The sequence below is a fragment of the Amborella trichopoda genome, chromosome 2 (assembly GCF_054954075.1).
Source record: "Amborella trichopoda isolate Santa Cruz 75 chromosome 2, AtrichopodaSantaCruz75HAP2 v2.0, whole genome shotgun sequence".
Lineage (NCBI taxonomy): Eukaryota > Viridiplantae > Streptophyta > Magnoliopsida > Amborellales > Amborellaceae > Amborella > Amborella trichopoda.
The window spans coordinates 63,452,533-63,472,438 of record NC_142337.1 but is presented as its reverse complement, the minus strand read 5'-3'; the positions used below and the strand labels follow the sequence as shown (position 1 = coordinate 63,472,438).

At 34.6% G+C, this 19,906-nt stretch overlaps 1 protein-coding gene and 1 long non-coding RNA gene across 2 annotated transcripts; one reads left to right on the top strand and one right to left on the bottom strand.

The window, feature by feature from the left end:
• Window positions 1–1,628: 1,628 nt before the first annotated feature.
• LOC18445332 (glutathione S-transferase PARB) lies at window positions 1,629–6,324 on the bottom strand. The gene is made up of 3 exons (XM_088859402.1): window positions 6,112–6,324; window positions 5,760–5,808; window positions 1,629–2,312 (listed from the first exon to the last, which is right to left on the bottom strand). Exons 1-3 carry the CDS (start codon window positions 6,256–6,258, stop codon window positions 1,849–1,851), a joined length of 660 nt encoding a protein of 219 aa, XP_088715528.1. The 5' UTR covers window positions 6,259–6,324; the 3' UTR covers window positions 1,629–1,848.
• Window positions 6,325–13,516: 7,192 nt separating this feature from the next.
• LOC148783424 (uncharacterized) lies at window positions 13,517–15,987 on the top strand. The gene is made up of 2 exons (XR_016050095.1): window positions 13,517–13,639; window positions 14,321–15,987. It is a non-coding gene; the product is annotated as an uncharacterized LOC148783424 (long non-coding RNA).
• Window positions 15,988–19,906: the final 3,919 nt, after the last annotated feature.

Below are 19,906 nucleotides of genomic sequence, written 5' to 3'. Positions count from 1 at the left end.
TCCAAGAATTTGGTCTTGGTTTAGGGGTGTGGTGTGATTGTGTGGGAAGAAAAAAATAGGAGAACCTTTGAGGGGGTGAGTTTGCTATTTGAGATATTCTTAACAATACCAAGCATTCACTATGGTGTTGGTTGGCAGCACTATGGTGTTGGTTGGTAGTAAGGAAAGAAGGGTGGGGTGTGTCTGAGGTGGTAATTTCTTTGAATCTAGCAAATCTCTATAGAATGAAGTTCATCAGGAGTCAACCTAGATCTGTTTGGGTTCCGCCTGATGTGGGTGGGTCCAAACTAAATTTTGGTGGGAATTCTTTTGACAATCCAGGTTTGGCTAGGATTGGAGGGGTTGTGTAAGGTTGGAATGGGGCAGTCATCTTCACTCCTTAATGGTTTGAAGATCTTTATTAGTAAAAATTTGGAAAATTATTGTGTGATTGAAGGAGACTCTTTTAATGTAATACGATAGTGTAAGAACAAACAAAAAGTATTATAGAAACTCAAATCTTTATGTTTGCATATCCTGGATTTAGTGGAGCCGTGTCAGTTTCTTTCCTCCACATTTATGGGGAGGCCAGTAGTTTACCCTTTGTAGCCTTTGTAATATTTGATTTTCAGTAATAATTAGTAACATTTGTCCAAAAACAAAAAAAACAAAAAAGGTATATAGTAACATATCAATTGAATTGATGGAGCCCACTTGTCCACCAACATCACACCAGTCCTCAATCCAGATATCAAAGAAGATCACTCAAAATTCACTTGTCCACAAATTAAAAGTTGTTTTTGCCCATGAGAGAGTCGTTTGACTTACAATTGCGTCCTTGCCATATTCCTTTTGAGCAAGAAGTTTTTAGATAAAACACCTTGCCATGCTAATCCTTTCACCCAAATAAAATGCATTAAAAAGGACATGATAACCAGGGGAGCTAGGTCCATAGTTATCAAGACCGGACTAGATCGGTGTATCAAGACTGGATTAGATCGGTGGTTTTATTGATCAGACGGATGACTTAGTTAATATTTGACTGGTTGAAATGAACAACTTTTTTTTAATGAGTGCGGTTTTTACAAGGTTGCAACCTTAAACAATCCAATTAAGGCAAACCTTAAAATTTTAACATATAATTTTGGTGTAAAAAATTCTTAAAATAATCTTAAAATCTATTTTCATTTCTAATTATAAAAGTTTGAACTTCAAAAATGGCCAAAATCAAATAAATCGTGTAGATAATATGTTACAAGATGCATTATTTTTTAAACTCAATATTTTTTTTTTTTGTTCATATTCATTCATCTTGATGTCGGGATAATCAATTAAAAAGTTTTTTAATGTTAAAACAATCATTTTCAATGGATTTTTAAAGTGCATCTTTAATTCTACATTTTTAAATTATAACTTTATATAAACTTTTTCTTTTTTTGATATATAACATATTTTAAATTATTATCCATATTTTTATTAATATTTTTAAAATCAAATCATATGAATTCGACAAGATTAGACATCTCACTAATTTTGTGGCCCATCCAATCCTAATAACAAGGATCCATACGTCCGTGTCAGGCTAACACAATTTATAAAACGCAATAACCAAACCAAATCTTTTGAACGTGGGATTAAACTTACAACCATTTCCTCGCACATCGGATAATGCATTTCATTATAATCACCATACCAATAGAGCTTTAACAAAAAGCATCGACACAAAACAAAATTTATTCTTCGAGCATTACAACCAAAATGAAGCACTAAGGCCTTCTCCAAAAAAAACGATCAGTCATAGCAAAACAAAAAGGAAGTGAAATGAAGTAAATTGAGAGATTTGTTTTCATTTTATTGCATCCTAAGCCTCTAAGCCTTCTTGGGTATGACCGCATCAGAGAGCGCCACAGCCTTTGTCCAAGCAGGGCGAGAAGAAATGTCCGACCACCACGCACTCAGGTGCGGGCGTGAAGTAAAGAGCGAAGCCTTCGATGTGTGCATAACGTAGCGAATGTTGGGCAAATGGTGGAGATCTACTAGGCTGAACTTATCACCACCAAGATACTTCTTCTTCGCTAACATGGATTCATACACGTCCAAGACTTCGTTTAGTTTGCCGGTTGCCTCCTCAACTACTGTCTCATCGACTGGTATTCCGAGCATAGCCTTCACGCAGAGTTCCCATACGAGCTTTGAGGAGGGACCATCGAAATGGTGAGACTCAACCTCCATCCACACAGCATTGACCGCCATTTCCGAGAGATCGGTTCCGACCAACTCTGTGCCTTGTTCCTTGTATTTGTGTGCTATGTAATTGGTGATTGCCCTTGATTCTGCATAATTGTAAGTTAAATTTTTTTTATTAATGCGAATAGCAAGTGCGGTGTGCATAATTATGAGGATCAACATGTATTATGTCAACTGTTACAAGAAAAAAAAAGAAAACAAAACAAACATGCATCCAAGAGATGAAAAGGGTAAAGAAATGGGCAGCGAAATTTGGGTGAGAAGAGGTTGCATAGCTACAAAGGGAGAACAATTTTGAGATAAAATAAATAAGATTTTTCCCTTTGGTGTTCTTTTGCATCTAGGTCAATTTGGGAAGTGCACAACTTTAAAGAATACAATATATTTTGTGCATCTTCCCATTTATATTTGTGGTTAAGTTTACATTAAAGCTCATATGGTGTGGTTTACTAGTTGAGGTCTTAAGCCGTCAAGGCCCCAGCGTTGACTCAGGAATTCAATAATTGAGGGGAAAAAATTGTGTGGAGCGCACTTCCATTGAGGAGAGAGACAGAGAGAGGCGGAAGAAGACCCAAGAGAGGTAAATACATAAAATGTATGCATCAATATCATCAACATACCCTTTTTTAAAGGCATCTACGCAAATTATTCGAGGGTATCCACACAAATTCTGCTCCTCCGTTCTATTTTATTTAAACATCATATCTACAGCGAGACTATAAATCTTCATATTTTTTCTCGTCACATCGAATTATGTCTTTTTAAGACTACCCCATTTCCTTTTTTTTAGCCTCACTTGAACCAACTCACATCTCCTAATAAATAGGGTATTGAGACAGTGTGATGAATATAAAAAGTATGCATACGCCATATATTTTGTAAAAATACAGATTTGGAAAATAAATTGTAAATTGAGAAGGCAATCATAATTAAGGCTCAGTTTGGATGGACCATTAATTAAACTGGATTTGTAATAAGATACAAGGGTAGCGTTGAGCTTGGAGTCCCAGTGGGCCTAGCCCTAAACAACCTAGGCTTGGGCCACACTATTCGGTCTATAGGCTGGGAGGAACACTTATTTTCCCCTTTGTAATAGCATAATAATCCTACGAAGAATATCTATGAGAATCGATCCTGGGCAACGGTGATCACAAAGGAGACTATTTCTACCCAAAGGAAATATAATAGATTCAACATTAGGCGGTTAAGATGTAAAGTGCCATACCATCTTGAGTTCCCTTCTTATCAAGGGGGTAGGCAGCCCATTCTGACTGAATTACCAAGATTAAAAAAAAATCCCTATGGGTATGGTCCAAACTCGGCCTAGCATCCAAACTGGGCCTAAGATTTTGTGTTTATACCAATATTTTTAGCCATACGAGTAGGAATTTGAACCTCTTCCGCAACAATTGACCAAGTGCTCCAAACATTCGTTTACACAGATTTAAAACGATTTACAACAAAGAACAATGTTAATGACCATGCAAGAAAATTTAAAATTGTTGTTATAATATAGATCAAAGTTGTTAAGTAATAGGAAAAATATACTATGATCATATGGTTTAAAGAAAATACATGGTCATGAGTGTCCTTTCCACTCGATAAACGAGATTTTTATGTTCACTAAAAATTTAAAATTTCAGTACAAATAAAATAAATCTATAAACACTTGAAAATCTTGAAAATATAAAGTCCAATAACTTGTTACAAGATGCACTATTTATACTTGAAGTTGTCTTTTTTTTTTATATCTACACATCTTGAGATCAAGAAAGCCAATTGGAGAGTTCCCCAACATCGGAAAACTCTCTTCAAGAGGAACTTTGAGGTGTACATTACTACAATTGTATACCCATAAACAAACAATAGTGCTGACTTGGAATATTCGCAATCAATAACTGAGATTATATATATATATATATATATATATATATATATATATATATATATATATATATATATATATGCGACCATTCATCATTAGTACAAAGAGATCACAATCAATCCTAACCACTAGATGTCAAATTTGATGGCTTAAAGTACGTCACTAAGTTCAAAAAATTTATTTTTTAACTTTGAGTGTAGTCAATGATATACTTACAACTATTCGATTTAAAATATGACGGACATGAGATTGTGATCATCTTGTACTAAAAGTTCATGATCTCTTTGTCTACTTTTTTACAAAATAATTACAAAGAGACCATTTATCTTTTGTAGATTGAGGTGACAATCATTCTAGTCCCTCAAATTTTAAAACAAGGGAGTTGTAAGAATATCATTGAATAGACACAAAGTTTCAAAAAATAATTCTAAGACTTCGTGACTCACCTCAATCCATCCAATTTGACATCTAATTAGTAGGAATGATTGTAACCTCTATGTACAAAAGATAAAAGATGTGGTTTGTATAGAGTTGATGCTCCGAACAATCAAAATAAAGTGAACCTTCAAATAGTCCCGAGAAATGTAGTTTCAATACTAGAAATCTTTTTCATAGCCTTAAAATATATTTTTATCTTTAATTATAAAACTTAAAACTTCAAAAATAGTTTAGATTGAGTATATCTATGAAAACTTGAAAATCTTGAAAATTCCCAATCCAAAAATACATTACAAGATGCACTATTTCTAAAACTCGAAATCCATTTTTTTTTTCTCATTTCTATATATCTTAAACATCAAAACAACCTCTTCATTTTAGTGGCAGGCTGGAATTTGATTGTTCAGAGCCCGGACTTTATATAAACTTTTTCCAAAGAGGAAAGAGGAATGACCTCTTTGTGGACGATCCAATATTGAATAGGTTATTTTCATAGATATTTGGATTAAAAAAAAAAAAAGCCCACTATTCCCTCCTATAATTTTGCTATTCTTAACCACCCAAAAACATGAAAGAGCAGGTCCGCAATGTTCGTGGGCGGCAATATCAATATAATAGTGAATAACAAACTGTGTGGGAACAGTGACCCTGAAAAAGGGGCTACCAAGACAAAAGGATCTAAACCTGGGTTTCTCTGAGTCAACGGCCTCATACTGTACATATGCGGACCCAATTAAACCATTTTCAAAAATGAATTTTGAGGGTTGGATCCGGTTTTTATGCAGTCAAGCCCGCGTATGTAGAAATGCGGGTCTTTTAATAAATCTATTTTTTAAAGGATTTTAAGACTTAATTTTGAAGGACATGTAATCACTTTCATCACTAACATGGAGATCATGAATATGAAAAAATAAATAAATTTTAAAAATCAGAAATAATAATTTTAATAGGAAAACATTTAGACAGTTAGTTTTCATTGTTTTTAGATGGATCACCAACTTGCAAATGATGGATGCTGTATAACAAAATCTGTAGAAATGCGGTCCAGCCCGCATGAAACAATTTTCCTTTTTTTTTTAATTTTTTTTTACAACATATAAACCCTGTGAGCTTTGTACAGCGTAATCACTTCAACAATCATATCCTTAACTCCAATCCTGAAAATGAAAAGGAAAGTAGGAGAAGTAAATAAAAATCATTGGAATATTACCGAAAAGCTTGAGATCCCCATCTTCAAAAGCTGGAACCTGCCCAAACGGCTGCAATAGAAAACAAAACAAACAACACCCATCAAAACAGACCTCAAAACAAAATCAATACCATTCTTCAATAAATCTTTCCCACACAGATATATATATATATATATATATATATATATATATATATATATATATATATATATATAGAGAGAGAGAGAGAGAGAGAGAGAGAGAGAGCACCCATCAAAAGATAGCTAAAATGAAAATAAATAACATTAGTGAGAGAGAATCCATATAAATAGCTAAAATGAAAATAAATAACAGTCTAGAACAAGTATTCCTCTTAGAGAGAGAGAGACATACGTTCAAGGAGAGGAAATTCTCTTGCTTGTGTTCTTTGGCACGCATGTCAACTGGAACGAATTCAAAATCGAGCCCCTTCTCATACAGAGTGGCGCCAACTCTAAGCGTGGCAGTGGACATCCAGCTCCCATGAAGCTTAATCGCCATTTTCACCACACCCTTACACACTTAAAGATAGATCAAATAACTCTTCTCTCACCCTACTCTTGCTTCTTCCCTTCAGATCTTGGGTCCAATTTATAGGCACACATAAGGCGGTCAAATTTGTAATTTTTCTGTTCTTATTACATCGTGCTACATTTATGCATGGGTAGTTCGAGAAGCTTCTCCTCTGCTTCTTACAATTACTGCATTAGTTTCTCTATAATATTTTATTTTTCTTTTAGTTTTTTGTAACTTTATCTTCTTGTGGTGCGATCCATCTGCCATGACAGGGACCAGAGACTTTTCAAAAGAATGGAGGCATTATTGTAAGGAAAGTATACTGTGGTCAATGGACCATTGGAACATGTAATTGGATGGGGTGATCACCGTCCAGCAAAATAATTGGCGGAGGACAAAGAGCACGACCGACCAAAACGAAGCACCAAATTCATTGGATTGATAACCACAATGGATTATGTTTTTTCCATGCTCCGTTGAATTATTGTATAGTTTCTGCTGTACTTTCCTTTCCCATCCCAAATTGCTAGGTTGCGTTTTTTAGGTATTTCGAAAAGGGTGAAGTGCTAATAGGGATGCATATGTAGAGGTAAGGTGCACCTTCAAATTTTCAAATTTTATCACGTTATATAATTTTGATGTAAATTTTTTTTTAAGGTTATCTCAAAATCTATTTTTATATCTAATTATAAAAATTTAAATTTTAAAAATGGTTAAAATCAAATAGATTTATAATCATATGAAAATCTTGAAAATAGAAGGTGTAGATAATACGTTGTAAAATGCACTATGTTTTAGATTAAAAATATTTTTGTTTTTCATGATCATACATCTCGATGTTGAGATGGTCAATAAAAAAGCTTTTCAATATTAGAACTACCTTTATCAGATGGATTTTTTAGGTGCATCCGTAGTTCTACAGTATAAGGTTATATCCTTATATAGACGTTATCCTTTCGAAAAATATCTCACAAAATTTTTGGATAGTAGGTTTGTCAACGGGCCGGTCCGTCGCTGGGCCAGTTTGAAGCCAGGCTTTCTAAGTTTGTAATATTTTCAGGGTGGGTTCAGGTGTGGCTCGGAATATTTTAAAAATGTATAATACTAATTCGATATTCATGTTCGGCCTAGCTCTACCCAGGAGTTTTTTTTTTTTTGTTTTAAATGCAAGCCGATCTTGGCCCTTGTGTCATGATTCGGGCTGGGCCCTATCCTACTCTATACTTTTCTAGAATGGGCTCAGTGCAATATTGTGACCTTTTATTGTATTGGGAGTTCAAAGACGTCAAATTTCTGGCGGAGGGAGTGCTGGCAAAAAATTTAAATAAAAAAACAAAGAAAAAAGTGGACACTCTATAACCTCATTCGTATAAAAAAGGGGCTTCTTGGTCATTGTCAAAGATATGGGGGTGATTCTACCCGGCACAAGATGCATTGAACCAGTTCATTCAATGAACAATAGTGTGTGTTTGTGCTCACATATGCTGATTTACTTACTTACATAGAAAACCAATTTTTAATATTAGCTGAAGTTAAGAGTTGTTTATGGTTGATTAACTTTTGGAATATTTCGGGTTAAACGTTTGCTCCACGAAAGAAAACAAAACAAGAGAAAATTATGTATTACGAATATGCTGTCATCTTCATGGATGGGCCAAAATTAGGTGACAAACACAACATAAGAAAATGAAATTGAATTCTCTTTATGGAAACAATTAAATTAAGGCGCACCTCAAAAATTTATTAGAAGAGGTTGTTTCAATGCCCAAATATCCTTGAATTGATCATCTCGACCGCAAGATGTATGGATATGAGAAAAAATGAATTTTTAATCTTGAAATTAGTGCATCTTGTTATGTATTTTTTGGACTGTCAATTTTCTAGTATTTTCATAGATATGTTTGATCTACACTATTTTTTAAGCTTTAAATTTTATAATTAACGATAAAAACAAATTTTCAGGCTATCACAAAGATTTCCAATATTGAAACAACACTTTTCAACACTATTTAAAAGTACGCCTTACTTTGATTGTTTATGGCCTCAGCCTTATACAAATCACACCCTTCTCCTTATTCATATGCTTTGAACAAAAACGAAAATGGTAAAGAAGAGTTTTATCATTTCATGTGAGTAAGCTGAGTTGTCGACTCCTGCGTTCCCCCTAGTTGTCAAGGGTCTATGGGCTTTAACAAATCTTATAAATCACTGCAAATCTATTTTTTCTTTAAATCTATATTTTTAAGACTCGTACAAACATTCAAAAAAGAAAAAAAAAAACTCATACAAATTTGATGATTTTTGTGCGATTATTATTATGGCTCAAACGTTTTTCGTTTTTTCGAAAATTGTTTCATGTGGGCTGGACCACATTTCTACATTATGCGATCTGATATAAAGCATCCATTTTATAAATGGATGCAAATGGGTGGTCCATCAAAAAACAAAGGTAACTAACTGTCCAAATGTTTTCTTAATACAATAAAATTTAATGAACTTTCTATAAAAAAAATAAAAATAAAATACTTACTTAATATAATTATTATTTCTAGTCTTCAATTTTTTTTCATATTCATGATCTCCATGTTAAAGATTATATATTCTCTAAAAATTAAGATCATATTATATAAAAATATATATTTATTGCCAAGCCAGCATTTCTACAGTATGCGAGCTGGCTGGCTGCATAAAAGCCGTGTTCCTTGCTTTTTTGTGTGGTCAACATGACACATGACAATAGGTGCGGCCATGTAAAAAAGCCTACCTATTTTGTAATATCGGGGGACGTACCTATTAAGTGAGTCCACTCTATCAAAGTCCATCTTGGATTTTGGATCCAAAACTTCTCATATTTATTATCTCTTCCATTACGATGGTGAATCACATAAAAGAGAAGTAAAAAATAAATAAATATTGAGCATGAAAAATGGCATATTCTGTACTTTTGTTTTTTCGAACTTTTTATTTCCATACCTTTCAAATAATTAGAACGAAATTGATTTTGGAGCTCCAAATTTAAACAAACATCTAGAGAAAATCAATTGACATACTTTTGAATATATTTCAAGTCTTAAAACCCATGAAAACTGGAGGGGCCCACAAAAACCTTTTTCTTGCTATGTTGAAAATTACTTTCCTTTCGAATTCGAAATGCATTTAAATTAGGGAAAAATTTATATAAGGTTGCAACCTTAAAATGTAGAGCTACGGATGCATCTCAAACATCTATCGGTAAAGGTTTTTTTTAATCTTGAAAAGCCCTATAATTGATCATCTCGACATTGAGATGTATGGCTATGAAAAAAAAAAGGATTTTGAGTCCCAAAAATGGTTCATCTTATAACACATTATCTAGATCGTCTATTTTCAAGATTTTTATATGTTTGTAAATCTACTTGATTTTAATCATTTTTGGAGTTCAACATTTTATAAGTAGATTTGAAAATAGATTTTGAGATAATCTTAAAGAATATTTTTCATCAAAATTACATGTTATGATAAAATTTGAAAGTGCGCCTTAAATGGATTGTTTATGGTTGCAACTTTATGGAAACCACACCCTTTAAATTCTTGGTATTTTTTAAGGGAATTTATCAAAATATCCATATAAGGTATGAGATATTTAACATGTTGTCCATTTGCAACTTTTACAATTTATTTTGAGGTGAGGATTTATTTTGATTTCATAAAGCCTAGGCCCTATAGAAACTTCATTGGTTGCCTTAACAACACTTTTAGAAGGACATCGGTTGCCTTAACAACACTTTTAGAAGGAAAATTGTTTTATGCAAGCTTGACCTCATGACTACATATTCTGTCCAAAAAGTGTAAAGCATCCATCTTATGGATGGAAGCAAGTAGGTGTTCTATCTAAAAACAATGGAAACTAGCAATCCAAATGTTTTTTTACTTGAATTATTATTTTTAGTTTTTAAAATTTATTTATTTTTTCATATTCATGATCCCCATGTTAGATATTACATGTCCTTAAAAAGTAGGATAATTGTTTTATGCAGGCTGGACTGCATTTCTACATGTGTGGTCCAGAACGTGTAAAGAATCCATCTTAAAGTGGATGCAAGTTAGTGTTCCATCTAAAAATAATGAAAACTAACTATCCAAATGTTTTCTTCTTAAAATTATTATTTTTTGTTTTTAAAATTTATTTATTTTTTCATATTCATTTTCTCCATATTAAAAATTACATGTACTTACAAATTAAGTCTTAAAATCCATTTAAAAGATAGATTTATTAAGAGGCCCGCATTCCTACATATGCGGGCTTGGCCACATAAAAACCGGGTCCTAAAAAATAAGTCCACAAATCCACCTCAAAAATAGATTTATTATTAGGCTCGCAATTCTACATACGCTGCCTTGGCCGCATAGAAACGAGGTCCCTTCTAGAATCGAATTTATTCTCGTGGTCGATTTAAGAATGGGTTGGTTTTGATAAATTTGTAGAAGCGAGTAGGTATCTGTTGAGACCTACAAAGGCTGCTATTAATAAAGACGCATCGCTAGCCAGTATTGACCAATTTAATTATTGGCAAAAGGCTTCAAGTTGATCCACATTGCTCATTTGGGCCCGCAGAAGCACTACTCCTCTTTACAGTTCTTTGTGGGACCTCAAAATTCTCCAACCATCAAATTAGAGAGCACCTCAAAATTTTAGGGACCTAACTTTTTTTGTTTGTTTGCAATTTCCTCTTTAAAAACCATGTTTCCTAGCAAATATCTTGTTTTTTTTTTTTTGACGAAAATACGCTTCCTGTATATAACGAAATCATTTTCAGATCCTATTAAAAGGAAACGCTGGACTGCACTTATACAATGCCGGATTGATCATTTCAAAATGCCCAGACCGCCACTCTAAAATACCGGACTCCCCCTTCAAAATTGTGTATCGCCGTTTCAAAACGAGGAACTGCCTCTTCAAAATGCCGGACCGTTTTTACAAAACACTTGACTGCGCATTTATCCAAGAGCATAATCCCCGTACCGCCACAATGAAACGTCCGACTACCCATTACAGCAAAATAATCGCCATACCACCTCTTTCAAATGCCTGTCCGCCCTCTCCAGCAAAAATGATTTGGAATGTAAGAGAATAGTATTTCCGTAAAAAAAAAAAATCAACTTTTTGTATTAGGGATATTTTGTAGGAAACATATTTTTTTGTGGGGAAGTTGCGAGGGAAAGTTAAATTAGATGTAAATTGATTAAAAAGTCCATTTTGGGGGGTTTTATGAAATTTTTTCAAATTTTTACAAGAAAATGTTATTTTGATGCCCAAATATATTCAAATTGATCATCTCCACATCAAGATACATGGACATGAGAAAAAAAAAGGATTTTAAAGTTTGGAAATAGTGTATCTTATAACGTATTTTTGGACTGTCAATTTTTACGATTTTCAATTTTTCATAGATGTGCTCGATCTACAATATGTTTGAAGCTTTAAATTTTATAATTCAATATAAAATATATTTTAAGGCTATCAAAAAAAGTTTTAGTAATGAAACCGTATTTGAAAGTACCCTTTACTTTGATTGTATAGAGCCTCGGCTTTATACAAACTGCACCCATTTCCTACTCTCCAAGATCAATATTAAAAGAATGGTGTGACCGTGGAGGTAAAATAAAATAAACGCTCCATATCATAGGCCCTCTATGATGCATTAGATCGTCCATTATGCTATGTACACCAAAACAGGGTTCTTTTTAGCTCAAAATGCTCCTTTCTTATGAAAAAAAAGTATTTTTTTTAGTTATGTAAAACTCTTTTTTAGATGACTTTGGGTCCGAAAAATACTTTTCCGTAGTCATGGATGCGGATCTATATTTACAATTTAAACCCACGCCTCCACCATAAAATAGCTATTTTCAATTGACTTCTTTGGGCGAAAATAGCTTGCGACCCACGGCTCCACCATAAAGCGCCCACTTTTTCATTGCCTTTTATGAGCCACTAAATTATATAAAATGACTTGGTGGTATGACTACATTTAACGTTTTCCCTGCCAAAATGATCACAGATAAGATCGTTTATTTTGACCAACTGATTTGAAGCTAATCAAAGTGACTTAAATGTTATCACGGACCATCCATGAGATCCGGCGCTTTCGTTGGTCAAAAATGGTTTTTTTTTTTTGTGTTTTTATTTTTTATTTTTGTTTCTTTTTAAGATATTGTATACGATAAAATCATTTATCTTTGATACAAAAAAGTCATGATTATTTATAACTATTCGATATGAAATTTGTTAGCTTAGGTGTATCACAAAGCTCAAAAAAATTTCTTTTGAACTTTGAGTTTGGTTAATGGAATAAATACAACCACCCCACTTCAAATCCAATGGTCAAGATTGATTTTGACCACCTTGTGCCAAAGGTAGATGATCTTACTTATACTTTTCCATTACTTACAACTATTCGATATCTAATAGCTTCGGTGTATCATAAAGTTCAAGAAATTTTTTTTTGAACTTTGAGTTTAGTAACCCAACTTCATATCTAATGGTCAAGATTGATTATGATCACCTTGTACTAAAGGTAAACGACATCTCATTGTATACTTTTTCTAAAAATATAGAGAATCTTAAAAGGTCCCGCGGGTTGCATCGGTGGAACTATCAGTAGGGTATACAAGACACACATGGTTACATAATAATAAAAGCTTTGGTTTCAAATTTCTAAGAGCATGTATAATGTGTTTCCTCGGGAGCATGGTTTGCTTCTACCTCCCTCAGTCAAAGAACTACTTTAGATGATTTTTTCAATTTGAAATTTTTGGAGTCACTTAAGAATTACTTGATAAATATTCTAAAAAAAAATTAATCAAAATTTGTATTTTTTTCACACTCAAATCTCACCATCTAAATATTGTATGATTTCTATTCAGTCTCCGGACATTATTTTTTGAAAAATTACGTATATATCTGTTATATTTACTATTATTACAAAAATACCTACAAGTTTCGTTATTACACATATATCCATTTTTCTCCATCATAAGATTTTTTTTATTTTTTTAAAACGATAGAACTGCCAATTTTTGGTTTTTTTAAAAACCTAATTCTTTAAAATTTTAGATTTTTCAAAAAAAGAAAATTAACTCAATTTGGTTGTTGAAAACCGAAAATCCTCTCACCCGCTAAAACCCCTTAGTCCCTTTTTTTTTCTCTCATCGGCTGCTATTTTTTCCCATTTGCCTCTGCTCTCTCTCCTTTGTTGGAATTTTGCCTATGCCTCCTTTGCTGCAATTTCACCCATTTGCTTATGCTCTCTCTCCTCCATTGCAATTTTACCTTGTGCGTCTCTCATGCTGGAGCTGAGTCTCCTATCTTTTGGATGTGTTACATGAGGTGTGGATATTTTGTTTGTGTTATGGATATACATCGTCGCTACCTCATCCAAGAACGATTCAACAACTTAAGACTTAATCTTCTTTGTCATTAAGATTTTTTTTCTTTTTCTATTATTATTCTCCAGTATGTATTCCTACACAAACCATTATTGAATATAACAATACAAAACAATTCTTCAATTACTGGTTGTATCAAAGGTTTTTTTTTTATTATGGAGATAATTTTTCTCTGATTTCTTTTCTCTATCGTCTGCTCGTCACTGTCATTGTCAATAACGCTCTATCCATTACTCTTGGAGTTCTTTGCTGCAACACATCGCAACTTACTTCATCGCCTACTCCGGCTGTTAATCATATGATCGTTGGTCTTCACCATCGCCAGCGTTGTCCTGCCTGATCGACTGATCTGACTATTGATCGTCTTTACTGTTGCGGCTGATCTGCCGTTTCTTTCCGTCATTGCTGCTCTTCACCTGCAGTAGCGCATCAATCAGACAAACCAAGTGGTCTTTGCATAATATCTAAACACCACTGCGTGACTATCTATTGTGGGGACTATCCACCACCACTCTGCTCCCTGTTGTGTTGGTCGTCTGCCCTCTACTTCCTTATACTTTGTTGTTGTTCCCTACTCATTTGTTTCTGCACATTCATCATGTCTACATCCACCGTAGAGCAGAACAACACTACTCCAACGAATGGACACCACCGCCTGGCAGTAGCTCTCCTATCACAGACACATCATCTTACTTCTACATGCATCCAACTTGACAATCCAGGTAACATTATCGTTTCACAACATCTTGCTGGTGACAACTTTGGCACTTGGAATCGAGCTATGAAAGTGGCTATTGGAGCCAAAAATAAACGACGGTACCCTTCTCAAACCGTCTGCTCCCCTCTCTGAAGTTAGAGCATGGGATAGATGCAATCTCATGGTTCTGTCATGGTTGTACAATGGTCTTGTGCGAGAACTTACTGACAGTGTGGTCTATGCAAAGATTGGATGTGATTTTTGGTTGGACCTTGATGACCGTTTTTCTCAAGGAAATAGACCACGGATTTATGAAATCAAGCGTTCAATTGCTACATTACAGCAAGAACGTCTAGCTATAGTTGCATATTTATCCTCTCTCAAAGTCATATGGGATGAGCTAAGTTCATATTCCAAAGTATCCAACGGCACTTGTGGTTCTTTTAAGGAGCTACAAGAACACCAACAAACTGAAAGAATTTATCAATTTCTCATGGGCCTAAATGAATCATTTCGAAAGATTAGAGCTCAGATTCTAGCCATGGAACCCCTACCCAACGTAGGAAGGCATACTCTCTTGTTCTTCAGGAAGAAAAACACAAAGGCTTACAGATAAGTCAGTCAACTCCTTCTGACATAATTGATGTCAACAGATCTAATAGCATACAGATTCAAGGCAAAATGCCTGCTCGATCAAAAGTGAGGCCTTACTGTGATCACCGCAAAAAGTTAGGTCACACCAAAGATACCTATTACGAGATTCGTGGCTACCCCATTGGTCATCCAAATCATTTTTCCAATGGGCGATATAACCGTCAACAAAAAGGAAAAATTCATGCTCACAACATAAGTTCTCACCATGCTGCCAACTCTTTCCAAAAGGCTTCACAACATGGAGGAACACCATCTCTTCCACCTCTCACCACGAGCCAATATCAGCAGCTTCTTTCCATGCTCAACATTGATTCTCAGCCTTGCAAATTTTGCAGGTATGAGCTCTTGTCTTTCTGTCTCTCAACATTGTCATACTTCATGGGTCATAGATTCAGGTGCATCTCATCATTTCACACCTCACCTGTCATCTTTAATGTCACCCACTGCTCGATCAAAATAAACCAGTTTGTTTACTAGATGGCAGCAGCACAAAAGTTACACATGTTGGTAAGAGTATTATATCCCCTTTTATTATACTTGAAGATGTTTTTTGTATACCCAATTTGTCCTTTAATCTGCTATCTATCAGTAAACTTACTAACCCTCTTAATTGTGTAATTACTTTTTTTCCCACCTTATGTGTTTTTTAGGACTTGACCACAAAGAGGCTGATTGGAGTGGGGGAAAGACGTGATGGGTTGTATCATTTTGCCAACCAACCTGTCGCTGCTGCTGTGGCCAAATCATCCATTGCTTCTTCAGAAATCTGATATCAAAGACTCAACCACCCTTCTAAAAATAGGTTGTCCAATTTCAAATTGAATAATGTTAGTTCTCCTGAATGTTTTGTCCCTTTTTGTGATATTTGCACTATTGCAAAACAATCCCGTTTTCCTTTATATTCTAGTTCTAATAAAAGTGATGTTCCTTTTCATTTAGTTCACTGTGATGTTTGGGGTCCTTATCCCACTGCTTCACATTCAAGAGCATACTACTTTCTTACCATTGTAGATGACTATTCATGGTGTACTTGGACTTACTTAATGAAATACACGTTTGAAACCTACAAATTATTATATCATTTTCTTAACATGGTAAAAACTCAGTTCCGCCATCAAGTTCACCAAATTCAAATTGATAATGGAGCTGAATTTTATCCACTGTGTTCCATGATCATGGCATCATATATCAACGGACTTGTGTCCATATCCCACAACAAAATGGTATTGCTGAGTGCAAGCATTGATACCTCTTAGAGGTTGCACGTGCCTTGTGATTTCAATCAAACCTACTTATCAAATTTTGGGGTGAATGTGTCTTAACCACTTGCTACCTCATTAATCGAATGCCAACACCCATTCTCTCAGGGAAAAGTCCTTATGAAATTCTCCAGAAGAAACCACCCAAATATGAGCATTTGCGGGTGTTTGGATGTCTTTGCTATGTTCATAACAACGGCATTCAATGGCACAAATTTGCAACACGTTCAAAGCGTTCAATTTTGATACGGTATCCAGTAGGTCAACATGTGTAGATACTCACACCATATACACGAGCCGTGATGTTATTTTTTGAGAAAAAATATTTCCTTTAAAAAACACAGCATCTGACTCACATCCTTCTCATGTTGTTTTACCCAATCTCGTGCAAGAATTGGATGCCCATACTGACTCAGTTGTTTCAAACAACCAACTAGCTTCCTCCATTCAATCTACCACTGAAGGAGATAACCATTCAAATTATGAAAACAAGTCACAACCTGTCACTTATGATGCCTCATCACCCCATATTCCCCTTCGTCAATCTACTCGTCCACATGTTCCATCAGCACGGCTTCAAGACTATGTCTACTCCATCACAACTAGAATCCATCTCCATCATGTCATCTTCAGGTAAGCCTTATCCAATTGAACCTTTTCTCATATGTCCAAAATTTTTACCAACTTACAAAGCTTTTGTCTCCACCATCTGTTCCAAAGAAGAACCCAAAACCTTCTCTCAAGCTGTTAAAGTTCCTCTTTTGCATGAAGCTATGGTAGCAGAAATTAAGGCCCATGAATTAACCAAGAGTTGGACCATAGAGCCACTGCCCTAAGGAAAATATTTTATTGGATGTAAGTGGGTATTCAAATCAAATACAAAGCCAATGCAACCATAGAGCGCAAGGCTCTTTGGTTGCAAAGGGGTACACCCAAATAGAGGGATTGGACTACCATGAAACCTTTGCCCCTGTCGCTAAGTTGGTTACTGTGAGGTGCTTACTCTCTGTTGTAGCCTCTCACAATTGGAATCTTTACCAACTTGATGTGAATAACATCTTTTTACACAGTGATTTACATGAAGAGGTATATATAAGAATTCCACCGGGGTTTGCTCGAGAAGGGGAGAACAAAGTTTATGGACATCGTAAGTCTCTTTATGGGCTGAAACAAGCTTCAATGAACTGGTTTCAGAAAGTTTCAATTGCCTCCATTGTCGTTAGCTTCAAGCAATCACCTGCGGGATTATTCCTTGTTCACTCACAAGTCTGGAGATCTCATCACCCTCTTATTAGTGTATGTTGATGATATCATCATCACCGGGAACAATGAGTTTCAAATTCATTGACTAAAACATTTTCTTCAATATCGATTTAGCATCAAAGACTTGGAAAAGTTAAAATATTTTCTTGGAATAGAAGTGGTAAGGTCACATCAAGGAATTTTGCGCACTCAACAAAAGTACACTCTCGATATTCTCAAAGAAATCGAGTTTTTGGGGGCCAAACCCATATATCTCCTTGTGGAGCAGAATTTGAAACTCTCTCCTGAAGATGGACAATTACTTGATAACCTGAAATCATATGGAATGCTTTTTGGGTGACTGATCTACCTCACTATAACACATCCAGACATCAATTTTGTTGTCCACATTCTCAATCAATATATACACCAACCAAGAGAGCCAAACCTTGCTGCTGTTGTTGTGTTCTTCGATACCTTAAGGGATCACCATGTCAAGGGCTCATTTTATCAGCAAACAATTCCTTTCAAATCTCTGCCTACGATGACTCTGACTGAGCTAGCTATCCTACTACAAGGCGGTCCACTACAGGGTACATCACATACCTTGGAACAAGCCCACTGCCATGGCGAACGAAGAAACAAACAACAGTCTCTAGATCTTTAGCAGAAATTGAATATCGTCCAATGGCGACCACTGTTTGTTGACTAGCATGGCTAAATACTTTTTTTTTAGATTTGGGGGTTATTCATCGACAACCAATGCCTCTTTACTGTGACAACCAAGCTGCCCTCCACATTGCAACGAATCTTGTTTTTCATGAAAGAATGAAATACATTGAGATCGACTGCCATTTTATTCGAGAGAAGATTCAAGTTGGCGTCATTTCAACATCTCATATTTCCACCAAGCTTCAACTTGCTGACATTTTTCACTAAACTTTTTGGGAAAAGAACTATTTTACTTTCTTCTTAACAAGCTGGGTATTCTTCTTCCTCACACATCAACTTGAAGGGGAGTGTTATGGATATACATCGTCGCCACCTCATCCAAAAACGATTCAACAACTCAAGACTTAGTCTTCCTTATCATTAGGAATTAGTTTCTATTTGTGTTATTATTCTTATGTATATATTTTGAACACAAACCATTATTGAATATAACAATACGAAACAATTTTTCAATTATTGATTTATTCATTAACAGTTTGTATATGGTTTTCTTCAATTACTGATTTATTCATTAACAGCTTGTATATGGCTTTTTTTTTTTTTCTTCTGTAAAACTGTATGTCCACAAATTTGCATCTACAACAAGATCTCTAAACTCTTTTTGGAGGTCTCCATATGGTCATAAATAAATTTCCTAGCCTAATGCTATCCATCCTACGTTATGATGTTCTTAGGGTTTTCCATCCTACCTACCGCCATGGTCTCAAAAAAATTATTCTGGACAGTCAAATGAACAAGAAAATCCAACGTCGGTGGTTATGGACTTGCTTTCACCAATGGATATCAAATAAGGATATTTCTATTTTGGAAAGCAGGTTGTTATCATTTTCTTGCACACAAACTTCAATTCTCAGAAAGGTCTTAGAAGGTATTGCAATGGCCTTTAAAATTAGTATTTACACAAAATAAATTGAGCTTCTCTTATATTAAGTCGTATTATTTAGATCCAGGATGGGAGAAACCTCTATAAAAGCTTAGAAACTTTTGAAGCGGAGGAGAGAGACCAGAGGCACATGGAAAAAATGGCAACAGATGAGAGAAAAAAAAGAGGGAAAATGGGTTTTAGTTGATGAAGGGATTTTTGGTTTTTCAAGAACCCAATTGAGTTAATTTTTGGTTTTTGAAAAACTGAATATTTTAAATATTTCAATTTTAAAAAAATCGAAATTGGTCAGTTCCTTCTTGTTTTTTTAAAAAATTGTTACAGAAAAACTGATATATGTATAATAATGGAAACTTGAAAGTATTGTTGTAAGGGAAAAGTTTATATAGAGCCGGGGCTCTAAACAATCAAATTAGAGCCTACCTAAAAAATTTCACTAGAAAAGGTTGCTTTGATGCCTAAATATCCTCAAATTGATCATCTCCACATCAAGATGTGCATGAGAAAAAAAATAGATTTCAAGTTTTGAAAATAGTGTATTTTGTAATGTATTTTTGGACTGTCAATTTTCAAGTTTTTCAAGTTTTCATAGATCTCTTGATCTACACTATTTTTTTAAGCTTTAAACTTTATAAGTAAAGATGAAAATATATTTTAAAGCTATAAAAAATATTTTCAGTATTGAAACAACATTTCTCGATACTATTCGAAGGTAGGCTCTAATTTGATTGTTTAGAACCT